At 43.5% G+C, this 18,021-nt stretch overlaps 1 protein-coding gene across 1 annotated transcript in view; it reads right to left on the minus strand.

Moving 5' to 3' along the window:
* Nucleotides 1-18,021, minus strand: part of FBXW8 (F-box and WD repeat domain containing 8) — a 121,364-nt gene that overhangs the window by 72,515 nt on the left and 30,828 nt on the right. Inside the window, exons 3-4 of the mRNA XM_032876194.1 lie at nucleotides 14,045-14,209; nucleotides 11,219-11,307 (exon numbers count right to left, since the gene is read on the minus strand). Of these exons, the coding sequence (XP_032732085.1) occupies nucleotides 11,219-11,307; nucleotides 14,045-14,209 (254 nt within the window). The remainder of the gene's footprint in view (nucleotides 1-11,218; nucleotides 11,308-14,044; nucleotides 14,210-18,021) is intronic.

Here is an 18,021-nt window from a genome sequence, read left to right on the forward strand (position 1 = left end):
AGGTGAGACGGACGGCGACACCATCAGAAATAGAGACAAGGAGTGAAAAGACACAGAAAGCAAATGCAGGGGTCCAAGAACTCCGGGACTTGGAATCGTACTTTCTTTCCTTTGATGCCTGGTACAGCGGCTGCACACACAGTCTCTCAGGGCCCTTTGTGGTCTCCATCGGGGCCCCCGTGGCCAGCAGAGGGGTACAGAGGAGAGCATGTCAGGGCCTAAGCTCCAGCCCCAAAGCCCCTTTACATAGTTCCGAGGCAAAACAACAAAACCAGAACCTGATGAACTGCCGGCCCACACACAACAGGGAGCCCCTGTGAGATACAGCTGCCACTCGCTCTCCTCACTGGCAGGGCTCCCACAGAGAAGAGCGCTCTGTTCATGTCTAACGGGTCCTCACAGGGCTTTTCCTCCACAGAAATGTTGTCCCCCTGACCCTGAGATGCCGCAGGTCTAGAATTAAACCCGTGTTCTCCTCAAAAGGCTTCAGTTCACCACAAATTAGCCCACTACTCAAATCCTTCCTTTCCTCAGTGACAACATCAGTCCTAGTCCCTGGTACAAAACTGAGCAGCTCCTACACACACACACACACACACACACACACACACACACCCTGGCCCCACCCACACTGCCCAATGTGTTCTGGTGGCCACGCCCTCTCCGTTTCCTTCCCCAGGGATGCTGCCCCCATCCAAACCGCTCAATACCTCAGGGCCTCTTAGTCCCAAGCCTCCCCCACCCCATCAGCCCTGCACAAGCCAAGCGCTCAAGAAGTACTTGATGACACAAATAATCATTTTTCCTTCCTCTCTTCCCCTTCCCACTGGACCATGTCTCCCTATGATCTAGCCTACAGCACAGCAGCCTACACTTTTCTCTCACAGCAACTGTCTGTCCAGATCCCTAAGAACCCATCAGCTTCTAAGGTCAGGGGCTGGGTCTTGCTCATAGCTATGAGCCCAACACTAGAAGTCCTGAGTCAGACTAGAATAGCACTTGACACTTAGAAAGCCCTCTAGCTACTCAAGCCTTAATGTCTTATTGATGACATTTTAATTACTGGGCCTAGCACAAAGATCCCTCCACACACTAGCTTCTCTCCCAGGTCTCATTGTCTGGTCTTCCTTAGCATGAACCTGTCTCCGGACAAGTCGGCCATTCCTGGCTTCCATATACTCTTACTGCAGCACCTTTGCTCACATTATCCACCTTTCCGGAGTGTTTTCCCTCCTGCCAACCCAGCCCAGTGGATCCAACGTTGGCTGTGCGTGAGAATCACCTGGGATGCTTTCCAAATTCCTGATATTCAAAGTACACCCAAACCACTGAAGTCTGACTCTGGGAGTGGAGCCAGGCATCAGTGTTTCCAGCGGTTAGGCAAGACTGAGAACCACTGACCTAGCACAAGCCTACCAACCGCTCAATGTTTAGCACAGACCCTCTTCCTCCATGAAGCCTTCTCTGATTCAACTACACTGTATCAACTGCTCTGTATCTGAAGAAACGGTGTTCATTACCTGCCACACCTCCACTTGATGCTCAGGTCCCGAAGAAGGCCACATCTCAATGCTCTATCTCTATCACAGTGCCTTACACACAGCTAATACACAGTGACCGGGAGGGGGTATCCGTGAGTAACAACTCGACGGGTATGACTGGCGCCTCCTTTGACTTCTACTGCCCACCTTCCACTGCTGATGATCAGCGAGACACTCGGAACACACACATCGAGAGGTGTTAAACTCCTTGCATTTACTTCCAAAATGATTAAAATATGTATAAAAGCATAGGCTAAGCTAAATTACTTTGATAGAGAAGAACACTTTCAAAGATATCCATTTAAATTAACTCCATTCTTCATGTCCAAAGAGCAGGAGAATAGCATAATGCAAATGACTCAGGAGGCAAAACATAAAAGACTCTACGTCTCTTTTTTGAGGGAAACAAATAATACCGGCTCAGCAGGTACCACGTGATGACTCAGCGCCAGACTCTAGAATCGAAGGCAAGTGAGAGCAGCCATAGCAGTGGAGATCAGACTCTGTGCTAATGAACTCGTGCTAAGGAAACAGACATTTTCAGGAGGGTAAAACGACGGTTGGAGCAGAGGGAACCAGACCAAACCCTAAATGTGATCTAAAAGTGCTTAACAACATTGGCCAGGAGAAGCAAGAACAGATATCGAAGGGAGGTAGGAAAAAAAGCTGATTTTTCTCCAGAGCTCCAGATGTCTTTATCGCTGCCTAATGACAATTACACTCAACCAATTAAGATGCCACTATGACAGTTGCATTGTCAGTAAGCCTTTGGACCCCAATGTTGATGGCTCTCTAATTAGTGTCTGTGCAAAGTACAACGGCAACTAATATATTAGCTGCTGTGAGAGCACTAAAGAAAAACTAAAGGAATAAGAAGCCTTTTCCAGATGAGTGAGGATGTCCCAGTCCAGGGCATGGACCAGTGAAACTGTATGCCTTCCCAATCTTTTTTACGCTTGGCAGGGTTACCTCCAAATAAATAGGTCAGAGACCACAGCTGATTTTTTGTTGAAAGAATGGGAATAGAGCCTCTCAAGCTCGGCACGCCAGAGCAATTGCCAATTTACAATGATTTACCACCAAAGAGCTTCCATTAACTACTAAGTTTCCACGAACAGACTACTCATTTGGACTAAGAGGCCCAAAGAAAAAGGAAGAAATGCTGTACGGCTAAAAGCAAAATAAAACAAGCCCCACCTTTAACCTTTCTTGTGGGGAGATGTAAGGGGGTGTTTATGTTTTGCTTCCAGGTGCCTGAGCTTACTCGCTAAAAACACTTTTTTTTTTTTTTTTTCCCAAGGCTCTTCATGACAACCTTGGGGGTTGTTTTGATTTAGGAATGCTGTAAGTAAGGTTAAGTGACTTACCCAAGGTCCCAAAAAACATTTTAGTGGCACAGCTGGGATCAAAAGAGGTCACCAGGCTTTCCTCAAACTGCTGCTTAGCCAGTAAGCGAGGCCACCTCCTCAGATGACAGTGTCTTCAAACAAATATGGCTTTTAAGGACCATTCCCATTGAAGAGCATTCCCATATAAGGAATTTATCGTTTTTAATACTGTGACTCAGGCTTGCAGGACACAGCCCGTGAACCTAGCCCATCAATTCTACCACTATCTCTAACTAGAAGGCAAAAAGCCAACAAAAAAGGCTCATTATGTTGGCAAGGAGTGTGAGGTCGGGCAGATCCAAGGGTGCCTCCCACACACACTTCACAGGTGACATGGGAAGATGTACAGAAAGGCTGATACAACTTCAGCCTCTACAGAGCCATATTCATACAACCATCCCCAAACAAAATCACAATTCTATTCTGACCAAGTACTGACAGCAACCGAAAGGAGCCTTGTCATGAGGCCTCAGGCCAGGACTAGCAAATGGTCTGTGTGTCAAATCCAGTACATCGACTGAGGCTGCCTGCAGCCCTGTGTTGAGAAGGATTCTGAAGCTGAATCCAGCAGCGTACCAGAAAAGTAAATGCTGTGCTGAACTATTAACGCCTGCCCTTGGTTTGGGACTGAGGAGTGGCAGAATGTAAGCAGGTTATTTGCATCCTTGCCCCATAAAACTCTACCTGGCCAGCTCCTCGTCATCCTTCCAGATTCAGCTGAGAAGTCACTTTCAGGAGAATCCTGCCTGACTGAGCCTGTACTGGGTGCCCTTCCCTAGGGTCTTACGGCGGACGCCTTGCTCCCCCCACCCTAGCGTCTCCCAAGTTATTCTGTCACTGCTGGGGCTTGAACCCCTTGCTGCCTGGGAGCAAGGGAGGGGTCTGCAGCATTCGTCTGTGCTAAGTGTTCAATGAATGAATCTACGAGCTTAAATTCAGAGGACAAAACTGGTTTCAAGCCTACCAAGCAATTAGGCAGAAGTCCCCCAAAATGCAGCACCCCACATTTCAAGAACCATTTTTGCCCTCACCATGTAGAGGCTTTAAGAACTATTTGCATGCTCCATACTTTATTTAGTAATAACCAAAGAATACAAATCAATGAAATCAAGAGTATTTACTGTTTTCTATGAAACATGACTGCGTAGTATCATGCAATTAACAAAATGAACTCAATCCCACAGTGCAGTCTTCCCGCAGAAAAGCTCTACTACAGACATCAAGTGCAGCTTAAGACGCAGCGATTGAAAAATAATGAACATCTTAATGGACCTTACGAGATACATGCACTACACACTTAAAACTGTTTTCCATACATCTTGGTTAATCACAATCAATAGAGTCAGAGTCAATGATGGTTATGCAGAGTTATTGTAGCTGTGGCCCTTCCCATTATTCCTTGGAGAACCAGAGATGGATAAATGCAGTCATGAGTTCACCAGTATTTATTAAGGGTATTCTGGAGCTCCTTCATTAAGGGTATAATAAATGTAATGCTCTCCTCCAGGCTCTTATCAATACCTTACCTCAGACTTATTTACCAGAAGAGCATGTACACCTCACGGCAGAAAATAAATTTTAAAAGTATTTTTAAAAAGAGGTCCCTAATGGGTAATGATCAAATTCCTTATGGCAAACAGTCCAATGTCATAATGAGCAGCAGTACAAAATCTATATAAACCAAGGCTGAAAGAAAAATCATCAAGAGAAAAAGTTCTTAAAGAAGGAAAAAGATAGAAAGCATGTCCTTCCTAAGTGAGGTGACATCTGTCTAACACAACTTTACCACCTGTCTCTATTTACAAAGCACGTTATCTTAAGAGTCTCAAAAGCAAGCCACAGGTATTACCCATTTTTATACACTCACCTGAAACTAGCCAACTATTAAACCCCGTCCTTGCCATCTTTAGCTCCTGGGTAGGTTTTAAAATTTGGGGCAAATATACACAATTTCAGAGCAAAGTCATATTGTGGCATGGTACATGGTCAATGAAAAGGCACATTTTTAATTACTGGGAAAAAGTGGTGAAAAAATGGCTAAAGGCATGGTATTTCAAGTTACTTTAGATGCAGGAACCATGATTTTCCTACAGTTCTTAATCACAAATGAGAAAATTCCACTGGAAGTGCCAAGCGAACTAGAGATTCAGACATGAGATTTTATGTACATATAAGCCGGGAACTCAAAGCTTTGCTTCCAGCCTACAGAAGCTGGGTTGTGTGGACAGACAAAGCTAACAAAGAGAAAAGCCAGAACTACAGCCAGAAGTCACTTGGCTGCTAGAGGGAGGCACCGGCACTCCTTTCACCTGTCTACTTGGGCATAACTGCCTCAAAGAGAACAGAGCTGGATGAAATGCAGGAGACCAAATGGGAAAATCATATTCTAAGGGAGATAAGAGAGTTGATATTTTGCAACATTAAATGATAATTTTCCTTCCAACCATTTCTGGCAGAGGAGAAACACTGGTACACGGTCACTGTTCCTTCCAATAAAAGCGGAAACCAGACCCTAAAAAGGCAACATCACAGCAGCAGAAACCGAAGTAGAAACATTTAGGAGTGCTGAGAAAAACCTTGATGCAAAGAGGGTGCTTGTTATTTTTTAAATCAAAAGGGGGAGGAAAAGGTCCTCTAATGTGACTAGAGAAGTATGCTCTCTTATGCAGACTGAAATACTTTAGACTTACGAATCTTAAGTAAGGAGGGAGTTTATTGCAAAATACCACCATACTCCTGGGCATCTGATAAAAGCTTCTGGTGAGCTAATAGCTTAATGGTTAGCAGAGCTGGCACAAGGCCTCCAGTGAGCCCAGCTTGACCTTCTCCTGGAAGCTTTATCTGAGACACTCTCCCCTTCACTAGGTGGCAGTAAAGCAAATCTACTTCTGGTGGATCATACCTAGACCTACAGCTCAGATTTAGAATGTGGCCTTTCTGAACTCATGATGTCATCTGTTTTCAACACTCTTAACTTCCACAGTGCAACTGGGGACAAGAAGAACAGTCGCCGCATCACAAAACAGGACAGGCATGTTTTCATGTGCTCATCTCTTCTGTTCTTTTAATGAGAAACATAATTTGAGAAACATTTCAAAATTCTCAGAGCTGTCATCACCCGAACAAACAAAAACAAAAACCACACTTCCTAATCACTTATTATCAACAAACTTTCCAGATAATCTCTCTTCTAAATACACGGAAAAGCATACACCCACCCTCACTGTGTTTCAGGAGGGTTACCCCATCACAGAGAAAATGCAGCTAGAGGCTGAACTCTGAGACAGACAGGGGGTTTCCAGTATGGACATCGGTGGCTTCTGAACACAAATTTTTCTCCGGTTAAAGAAATGAGAAATTTTGGCTGAAACAAAAAAGTAAAGGTTGTGCCTGAATTACTTTGTCACGGTTGCAGGAACTTCTTATCTACCCAGCAAAGAGAGCAACTGTGTTTTCTGGAATTTTGCACATCACTGCTAAGTGGCCAAGTGAGACCACAGAAAGGCAAAAAGGGCCACAGGAGGAGCCTGGGCAGGTTAAAGACACAGTAAAGAGTCCCAGAAAGTGCACGGTCTCAGGAGTGTGAGGAGTTTTCATTCTGTATACACTTTCCTCAAAGTCTGAGTCCTGGGTCCAGTGTTAGGCTCTGAAGGTACAGAGATGCTCAATGCACCACCTGTATCATTTTAAGAAGGATACAATTAACAAGACCCAACACTGCCAACATGTGGAAGGCGATGGGCCAAGAAAAGCCACCAGTTTGCAAGCCCTGGTGATCTGAGAGACAGTGTAGCTTGGTGGAAGGCCTGGGATAGAAACCAGACTATAGGAGGTTAAGACATGAATGTGTCCCCTCTTATTTATCGCACTGACAGAAGGGAGGAAGGCAGAGTCAGGAGAGCAGGCTTGCAGGATGGTTTGGAGACTTCACACCGAAGTCAGACTGGAAGGAAGCTGAGAGTTATGAGGGCTTTTTAAAAATAATTTCTTAATCTGGAAAATATGAAAATTCATTCCCCTAAATCCAGTAATTCCACTAATGGGACTCTAGCCTAGAAAAATAATCACACTAAGGGATATAGAAAGATGTAGGACTCTTCATTCTACAAATTTATATGCAATTTAAAGTTTCTATAGTTAGCACGTGTTTTTTTAAATATTTTTTTTTAATTTATGAGAGAGCAAGCAAGAGAGCCCATGAGCAAGGGGAGAGGGATAGGGAGAAGCAGACTCCCTACAGAGCAGGGAGCCACATGTGGGGCTCTATCCCAGGAGCCTGAGATCATGACCTGGGCTGAAGGCAGATGCTTAACTGAGCCACGCAGGGACCCCAATAAGCATGTGTTTTATAATTTTTCAAGAAGACTGGCAGTACTAAAAAGGGGGGAAATCTGAAAACCCCTACATAAAATATACATATTAATAATAAGCCACGGGAAATGACTTTAATGTCCAATACTAGAGGAATGATTAAAAAAAAATTAAGATACATTGTAGGACTTTTTGTAACAAATCAAAGAAAATAATGAAAAGCATGTAATAACACAAAAAAAACTTCACCAGTTTAGTGAGGAATAAAGGCCAAAATAGAAGGTAGGTTAGGCTTATGTAAAAATGTGCATAAAACAATGAGCAAATAACTTGTGTACACAAAAACCATAACAAGAGCCATGTTAGCATGCTAGGATTTAGGTGGCTTTTTCTCTTCACTGCTTTCTAACAGTTTTGTAAGAACATGGTTTTACTACCACTTTTTCGTTTTTTTAACAGAAAAGAATGACATGTGCCACAAAAGAAAACCCAAAATGAAGCTGTCATAGATGAGCTGTCAGTGTAGCAAACAAGGGCTCCAGAAGGCAGCCCTACCCGCTGGTTTTCCACGTGGACATTGCAGAAGAACAGTGGAGTGGTGCAGTGCATACCTGACCCTCCCAGCTCGTCAGACCTCCAAGCCTCAGGCAGCCATGTAAAATGAAGGTTTTAGAACAGTTAACCTCTACGGTTTCTTCCAGGTTCTAGATGACATGATTCTAAGTGGAAAGGACAAAGAAATCAAGGACCAGACAAATTAGGGATTTCCTCAGGTTTCCACATAACACTCAGTATCCAGGTCGGAGGGGGTTCTGCATATCAAATTATAATGTTTCCTTCAGACAAAACAATGCACAAGCACCGTGGGGCACTGCATATTACACACTACCTCTAGCTTTAAAAAGAAAAAGATGCTTATAAATTAACAGCAAGAAAATACATGGTTGTGAAGTTAATTATTTCAAAGTAAAGCCACAACAGAAAACAAAAATGTTAATTAAGGCAAAGCTACACTATAAGCTGCAGTCACTTCTCCAGGAGTTAGGAAACAGGCAGATGCTGGGGTGGGGTTAATAGGCCAGGGGGCTGTGGACACCCCTGGGGGGAGACAAGACGAGTTGGACCTTACCCTGTAAGAGGACTGGGTTTATTTGGGGTGATGAAAGTTTTGGTGATGAAAGTATTTACTGGGGTGATGAAAAGGTTCTGGGATTAGACAGTGGTAGATAGATACACAGCCTAGTGAATATACTAAAAATTACGGACTTCGTCAATTTGAAAGGGTATTTTATGGTATAGGAATTATATCTCAATTAAAAGAGAGAGAGAGAGAGAGAGATGTGGCCAGAGGCAGTCAGAGACTGTGGGAAAAGTCAAGGGTACCAGAGACGAGAAATCAGGAAAAAGTTCAATTGGAAACAAATTTCAAAGGGCTTGGAACATAAGGAAAAGGTAACTGGAAGTTACTATCCATGAGACCATAAGGGAAACAAAAGACTCATGGGAAAAAGAACAAAAAAACAAAAGTTCTGACAACAATATCTGCTTCCTCTGCTGGAAGACAAGCCTAGGGCAAGAGGCATCATCCAGGTCCTGCTCGGCTGAGGACTACGCTGGGTCTTGGGTGCACCGGAGTGCATCAGTGTTTGAAGGTTACTCTGGTTTGAGTGAAAAGAAAAGTAAGGCAGACCCAAGACAGGGTCAACTGCGAGGCTCATTAAGTAATAAAAATTACTCTAGGCAACTCCAAACCAGGAACTTTTTACACAAAGGTGTGAAAAGATGGGAAAAAGCAAGGGGTTCTGCAGTAGCCTTTGCTGCCAATTACAGGAAGTAAACCTAACAGGTTTCAATGCAAAGAGGTTACATAGTTTAGTTCTAAGCACATAAAACTCAAGCCCCTGAACAAATTCTGCCTATGTTCAAAGGGAGAAAAAGGAAATGAAGAAGGAAAAGCAGAGAAACACAAGCTGAGTAGATGGGCAAGAGAGGATGGAGTGACCAGGGTCTCTGCAAGCAGCTCCTTGGAGATGCAGAGCTGCAGAAAGCCGGGTGAATGCAACATTGATTGGGAATGAGGTAACCACAAACACCACGGTCTCAAATGAAAAGGGATTCAAGATCTGACCCAGAAAACAAGCACCGTAACCACCAGATAAAATTTTAATGATAAACACAAGATGCTCTACACACAAGCAAGACTGAAGTACCCGATGCTAGGCCATAAACATAAGGTTCTCTTAGAAAGAGGAGCCGGGAGGAGCCTCTCTGACCCACAGATCACGTTTCATCTTATCGATCCACGAAACTCTGCCATTGCTTTGTGTTGTGCTGGCATAATCTGTGATGTTGAGCAGACCTCAGGGGAACGGGGAGCAGGAAAAGAAGGGCTGGCATCTGGAGTCGTGGCCAGCCGGCCTTTGTGAGGGCCACGTCCAGATAAACTCCTACTTGGCTTTGGAGATTAAAGTCTCCTTTATCTCTAATTTCCTTTCGGACTCTCAGTCCAATCTCAACATTCTGTCCTCAAAGGCCTCCTGACACACTGGGAGACCCCTGTAAGCTAGAAGGACAGAAGTCCTTTCCGAGTTACCATGGAGCCTTAGAATCTGTAGGCACAAAGGACCTTACGTAGCATGAGCTCTGAGGCCCACATTTCTGCTATGAGAGGCAAAAGCCTAAAGCCGCACTGATACCTGAATGGACAGAATTCCAAAGTTCAGGTCCATTCATCTTTCCAAAAACAGTGATTCTACAGCACTCCCAAGAAGGCATTCACCTCTACATCACGGCAGCAAAAGAAAAGCTAAGGAAAAGCGTTCTTTCCGGTCGTATCTAGTTTCAAGCAAAAATACTTTTTCTAGGTATGGTAGATCACAAAACAATCTGTTTGGAGTTGTTTTTTTTTTTTTTTTTTAAGATTTTATTTATTTATTTGACAGACAGAGATCACAAGTAGGCAGAGAGGTAGGCAGAGAGAGAGGAGGAAGCAGGCTCCCCGCTGAGCAGAGAGCCCAATGCGGGGCTCGATCCCAGGACCCTGGGATCATGACCTGAGCCGAAGGCAGAGGCTTTAACCCACTGAGCCACCCAGGCGCCCCTCTGTTTGGAGTTTTTAACTCCCATGGTGCTTCTTAAGCAAAGAGTCTTCTTTAAAGAAAAAGACTCACCTACTACACCAAGCTGTTCAGGCCAAGATTTGTTTTTGGTCCTCCGGACAGGAACCTCTCCTGGGGGGGCTCACTCCAAAGCCAATTCAGACTCGGGGTTTTAAATGTTATGGTCTCTACTCAGGGAATTAAATATACAGTGTGGGACTATAGTTCAAAGACCACTTCTCAATCCAAAGATCAAACTGGTCTTCTCACTGTACATTAAAAAAAGCCTTTTTGCATCTGTTAGTAAAATAGGAAGAATTCATGAAAGGGATTTTGGGGACAGTAGCCACAGGAATTTACAGAAGCTAAAATTAAATTTCTTGGTGATGATGACCACTAAAAAGCTTATTTCAGGACGAGCAGCAAACAGGTGCTGTGTAGTGGGGAAGGAGTATCACATGTGGCCACAGCCCTTTCTCATAACGACAGCTTCAGAACAAGAGAGTAAGAACAGGCTCCGTTTGTGCCAACATGTATTATTCTTGCTTGACTTTTTTATGTCTTCATAAAATACAGACTGTTTGCCTTAATGAAAATCTAACCTAACATGCCACAAGTGATTTAAAAGCTAGGAAAGACATATCGAGACAAATGGATTATAGCTCTACACTCTACACCATTCGCTTCCCGCCACTCACTTCAGACTCCTGAATGCGGGACAACAGAATCGTGGAGATTCTCCATCACACCCGGGCTACCACGGGAAGGTACGTGCTCTCAGGGGACGAGAACGTCACCGGGGCTCAGAGGGTGGCCCATGAAAAACGGAAGACCTTAAGATGAAGAGTTAATCATTAAGTGAAAAATTACGTTTGCTTACCCGGCAATGACAACGCCGTCATGGGAATGCACGTCGCACAAAACCGCGTCAGGAATGTGTTCCAGCTCGCTCACGGCACCTCTGCGATTCTGTGTAAGGAGAAGGGAGATGCAGTGTGTACTGTTCTTGGGATCCCCGGAAGCTGGCATTTCACTTCCAGCTACGTTCGACGGCTATTTCTTAGCACTTGACTGTGCTCAAAGTTGCTGGGGCGTTCCAAAGGACAAAGGTGACAACGAATAAAATCAGGTGTTAGCATTTACGGGTTACCGCACACATGAGTAGCACTGAAGAGGAGGGCGGGGGCATGGGACATGCAAGTCGCTGCTCCTGGGCTTGAGGGGGTTACAGGGTATAAAGGTAGTGTGTGAGCGCACAACTACGATGCACAGTAGGTGGGCAGTGGCAAGTATCTGAAGAAATGCATCACATGTATTTCGAAAGTTCAGTTCAGAGGACGGAAGGCATTTAATGGCATTTTACCTGTCAGCAGCCCTTATGAACACTCGGGGGATAAAATGAGCAAGGACATACAAAGATAAAATGAGGATGGGGAAAATAAAGACTGCAAGGTCAGAGGTTCATGGAAACGGTAATTTTTTTTTTTAGATTATTCATTTGAGAGACAGACAGACACAACACAAGCTGGGGGTAAGGGAGAGCACACTCCCCGCTGAGCTGACGTTTAACCCGCTGAGCCACCCAGGCACCCCGGAAACGGTACTTTCGAAGGGAACCCAAAAACCCATGACGAGTGTTGCTCCTGAGGGGCCCAGGTGGCAGGCAGAGAGACACAAGAGACAGATGCACTTTCCACCCTATGCCCCTTTGTGGGTTTGGAATCATTTGTACAAAGCTCATTACGCGGGTCGTGGGCCACGCTGTACAGAAGGAGTGCTCGTCCCCCTCACCACAACCCGACACTGGCCATACACAGCAGAAAATGGGAGCACCCGAAGGGAAAACAACTTGCTTTAACACTACTTTTCATGTTTTTTCATGCTTGCTTTCTAGAATCCCAGTAAGAATCCCCTCATTACAGCTAGCGTAGGGGTCGTCATTCCGCACTTCACTCGTGGAGTCCTCACTGCTAACGGGACCAGGAAATGGGCCGAGATGCTGCGAAGAGTCTAATTCCAGTTTATGAATTGGCATCGTTTATGGAGTGCTCACTAAACAAACGGCGGTGTGCTTGTCAGAGGGAAAAACGAAACCTTTTGTTCACCTGCACGTAACCTGCCACAGTTATGAAGGGCCAGAGGTTTGCAGGTGGGTCTCTGAACACCTTCCCTGCTGCCACCTCCAGCCGATGAGGAGGAAGCAGCTGCATCCCTCTGTGGCCTTCTCTATCACCAAAGCAGAAGGAGAAACTCAGGGTGGTGCTCCTCAGGGTCTGACACCTCTGAATTTGTCACTTTAGCTCCCAGGAACACAAGTCAGAAGTATCCCTCCTTTCCAGAGGCAAAGGCCCCAGTGAATGCCCAACTCGCCAGCTCTCCTTAAATTCCAGCTCCTGCTGCAGGGCTGGACCCGGCCTGTCTAAATAGTGCCATCAAACCTTCCTGACTGCCTCTCACTGAGGTCTCTCACGCTGGCCCAACCACACAGGCAAGAGCGCTGGCAGCCTCCACTGGAGTCCATGACCTGGTGAGCACACAGCTGTGGGGCCCGGGCGCTTCTTATTTAGTGGTGGGGTCTTAAAGCTCTATGAAAGGATGGCTATGCTAGCTCTCCTGAGAAAGGTAGTTCTCAGCCAGGGGAGATTTTGCCTCCCAGGGGATGCACGACACGTCTGAAGACATTTGCGGTTGTCACGACTGGAGGGAGGTAGACAATGCTACTGGCATCCACTACGCAGACGTTAGGGAAGCTGCTCAACATCCTGCCACACACAGGACAGTCCTCACCAAATGTCACTGGGGTCGTGTGCTGGGGTCGAGAAACCCTGAATTCAAGAAACACTGCTCTTACTAACTCTGCTAGAAACCGTGTAAGTTTGCCCAGATCGAGAGTATCCGTCACTAATCAGGTTATGAGGTGACCAGGGACAGACAGGCACACAGGCAATCTGTCACCATCAGTAGTGAGCAAAAGCTTGTTGATCTCAAAGTCTATTAGGATTGACCTTTCCAGGCACGGGGAGAGTATCTATGGTTCTACTCTTTCCATATAAGGGACTATCCAGCTACCAGGAGGGAAGAAGCAGCACCACTGCACGGTTGTCCTGTCATGCCTCAGAGCAGCTTTATGTAATGCTGTTCTTGACAGTTATTTCCCATAGAAACATTCCACTGCGCAAATTCTTAGCTGTGATCTAATATTTCTGTAGAGATTCTGAAGTGATAAATGCTATGGAATCAAGCCAGTGGGTTATGTGAGGGGAGAGAAAACAGTACTTAGAGACGTTTAAAACCTCCCTCTTAAAGAGTTACTGGAAATAGCATTTTCAGCTCCTCTTTTGTATTCAGGTGGGGGGTCCGTTTCTTGGTCCATCAGTGTTCGCCGAGATGAAAGGAGGCTGAGCACTAGTCCGGAGACCCTAACCGTCAGAGGGGAGGTGACTGACACCCCAGTCTCACCCCTCCTCTCCTAGAGAACAGGATGCTCCCAAACCGTGTGTCTGAAAGTGGGGGCAGATCCTCTAACGGTGAACAAAATGGGCAACAAATCACCACAGCTGACAGGACTCTCACCACACTCCCCTCTTTGCTTTTGGCAGTTAACCTCAGGCTATAATTGGAGGGGCTCCGGATTTAAGCCAGGGCCTGGATTCCTGTGTCCTTGTAGGCTGTTCTTCTACAGGTAAGGATATTGGCTACTGCCTACCTTCCAGTTGGTTCTTAACATGTGTTCCTTGGCTCTGCACTCCTGGAAGATGAGCTTCCAGCAGGAATAATCAGAGATGCTGCTCTCGGGAAGGTGCCCTTCCTGCTGGCACAGCCTGTACCAGAGCACTTCGTCTTCTGCAATCACCTTCCACGTCTTGCTCACCTAAAACAGAAGTGACACAAATGTCAAATTCTGCAATTAGAGAAGCCCCTTGTCATCCAAAAATCAATCAACACCTTTATTATTGCCCTGAGTTTATGGCAGTATAAAATGTCTCATTAACAAAACACTCTGAGGTGAAAAAAAAATACAAGCAAATGTTTCCAGTTTTATTTTTCAAGATTTCAAAACTGTTGTTCTACCATTTCATATCACATTTTAGATGACTTGGTTGAATTATTATATAACATGTAAGAAAAAAATACAAATACATAAAAGGCAAAAAATACAAATTGCAACATAGCTATACAATCATACACGGGTTTTCAGACCAGAAACTCTTTACTTTTTACCAAAGGCACTTGTGTTTCTTGATACACTTGGAGACTGATGACTTCTGAAATAAAAGGCTGTAACAAAATAAATATCCATAATGCAATATTTCTGGTCATATGAGAAAATTAAATTTATATTACACACAAAAACTTAGACTTTAAATGTATAGATTTAAAAAAAAATTTTAAAAGAAAACTCAAGCTGTTCACCAGGACTGTAAAATCTGATATACAGAAAATAATGTTGTATCTGGACAGAATTTCAAATCCCAACAGTGTGCAGAGGAAATGGCCATTTCCACTATTAGTATTTTGTCCTCCAAGCCTGAATCTGGGGGATGATGGATTTACTTCCACACAGGACAATGAACAAAGTTGGCTAGAGTGCAAAAGATGGACTCTCCTGGCCATAGGAGAAAATGATCCCGCAGGTCAACATGATCCTGGGTCTGCAGCACATTCTGGGAATGGAGGATTAAGTGCCCAACACTTGCTGCCCATTTAAAGATTAAGACTTATTCCTAATAAAGTGAGAGTCGTGACCACTGGTTTACAGTAATCTGCACTCCTTAACACTCCCTTGGGGCCACTTCAAGACACTGAATACAGACAAGAAAAGGGGACATGAGGCAAAGTAGGCGACAGTGCACACAGCATGTGCACGGCAGACTCTCATTACACCAGGGTTCCTCGTTTGATGAAGTACTGATAGGTAGTTAACTTTCAGGATGGCAGAGCAAAGATCTCCAAAAATCTGCTCCTACATGCAAGCAATAAGAATACTGCCAAAAATTGTCAAAAATCAACTTTTTCAGAACTCTGGCAATTAACTAAAGGCTTTTGACATTTTGAGGAGCATTTATTTAAGAAAAATGGCCATATCTTGGTAAGAACAACCTTCATGTTGTTTTAACTTGCACTAATCCCATCCTCCTCCTCCAGGACCACAGGTAACTCCATGATAGCCTTGAAAACCAATAGCTTTACAACTATGGTAGCTATAAAAACCAATAGCCTAATAGTCACCAAAAGGGCCAGATGGCTTTACAGGTCCCCACATGTGGTATCCCCAGAGAACTGTCATTATTTGACCTGACAGCTTGCTGGAAAGCTCTGTTCTAGAGGCTTGTCTTTATCTGACTGAACTCAAAGCTTCCTCTGTCTTATCTCCATTGCATTTGTCAAAAACAATAAGGGAGAACTGTTTAACACTGTGGCTGCCTAAGGTAACATTAGCAACTGGGGCTAAGAGGATCTGACCAAAAGCTTAGATGGAAAACTGGGGAATGGGATGTCTACAAGGGGCTTTGAAAGGTTCCAATGTATTTCTAGCACTCAAGAATGCCATATACATGTGTAGGACTCTGTGTGCAGCCAAGACCTAAGACAGCCCTGATCTCTCACTCTGGCTAACCCTGAAGCTTTCCACAAGCACAAAATGAAAGCTAAAACAGAGTTGTGACCTGTTGACATATTGAAAGCATGCCCCAACATAGAGAGAGCGCCTCAGCAAAAACTGGGAGATTTATTGCTTGAACACAGTTAGGGAAATCTCTGTCCAATCACTAGCTAACCACTAAGCTAAATGAGCAGAGAATTCAGTGGTCACAAATGACAAAAATACAAACTAAAGAATTAGTCCAGAGAAGTCATTAATAAATAGCAGCACCAAAGATAACAAAAACTAACCCTCCCAAAAGGAAAGAATCTGATTTCCAGAGTTGCCCATTATTTTAAAAGTCCAGTTTTTAACAAAAAAGGTTGAGACATGCAAAGAAACAGTAAAATAGGAACCATATACCAGAAGAAAAAGCAGCCAACAGAAACTGTCCCTGAAGAAGTCCAGACTTTGGAATTAGTAAAGACTTTAGATCATCTATTATAAGTAAGTTCAAAATATTAAAGGAAAGCAGGTTTAGGAAAATAAAGTTATGAACACAATGTTTCATTAAGTACAAAATACAGATAATTTTTTAAAAATAGAAGTTTGAAAGTTGAAAAGCAGAGTAGTAAACAAATAATTCAGATTTGAGTTAAAAGAAGAATCCACAAACTTAAAGTTAATTAAGATTATCCCATCTAAGAAAAAAAGAAAAACAACAATATAAACCCCTCCCACCAAAATGAAAAAAATTAACAGAGTCTCAAAGGCTTATGAATACCTTCTATGTGGACCAACATAGGCATTATGGGAGTCCCATAAGAGAAGGAGAGAAAGAGGTAGAAGGAATATCTAAAGAAATAATGGCTAAAAATTTCCCAAATACATTGAAAAATAAAACAGTTCACCAAACTCCATGAAGGATAAACTCAAAGAGTCACACCTCGACACATCATAAGATAGAATCATGAAAGCAGCAGGAGAAAAAGATTCCTTGTGTATACTTCTCATTAGAAACCAGGGAGAGCAGTAGCCTGGCATATTCAAAGTGCTAAAGGAGGAGATTGCGAACCAGTAACTCTATACCTAGCAAAACTATCCTTCAAAATAAGAGGAATTAAATTATGCCAAGATAAACAATAATAAGATAATTAATCACTAGTAGACTTGCCCTATAAGAAATACTAAAGGGAATCCTTTAGGCTGAAATACAAGGACACTAGATAGTAACTTAATCCACACTAAGAAGTAAATCAGTAAAGGTCATTACAAGGGTAAATGTAAGTGACAGTATAAACGTATTTTTTGCTTGCAACATGTTCTTCTGATTAAAAAGACAACTGCCTAAAGTATAAAATTGTGTTTATAGGCTTATAACAAAGACATAACTTGCATGAAATAATATACCAAGAAGGGAGAGGGAAGTTATAATGTAGCAGTTTTGGTATACTACTGAAATTAATTTGGCATTAATATAAACTAGATTGTTTTAAGATCCCTGGACAGTCATTAAGAAAAGAACTTAAAAAGTATACTGAAAGAAACAAAGACATTAAAATAGTGTGCTAGAAAAAGATTTAAACACAAAAGGAGGCAATAATGAAGAAAAAGAAGTACAAAAAAGACCTAAGACATACAGAAAATAGCAAAATGGTAGACATAAATTCTTATCAGTAATTATATTAAATGTAAATGGACTAAGCACTCCAATCAAAAGACAGATTGGCAGTTTAAATAAACATGACCTAAGGATATGCTGTCTACAAGAGACATACTTTTTTTTTTCTAAAGTAAACTCTACACCCAACATGGGGCTCAAACTTGTGACCGGAGATCAAGAGTCGCATGCTGACTGAGCCAGCCAGGTGTCCTAAGACATACAAACTTTTTATTTTATTATTATTTTTTTATTTTTTTATAAACATATATTTTTATCTCCAGGGGTACAGGTCTGTGAATCGCCAGGTTTACACATTTCACAGCACTCACCATAGCACATACCCTCTCCAATGTCCATAACCCCACCCCCCCTCTCCCAACCCCCCTCCCCCCATCAACCCTCAGTTTGTTTTGTGAGATTAAGAGTCACTTATGGTTTG

Source organism: Lontra canadensis, unplaced genomic scaffold (genome assembly GCF_010015895.1).
Source record: "Lontra canadensis isolate GAN:19392208 unplaced genomic scaffold, GSC_riverotter_1.0 scaffold58, whole genome shotgun sequence".
NCBI lineage: Eukaryota > Metazoa > Chordata > Mammalia > Carnivora > Mustelidae > Lontra > Lontra canadensis.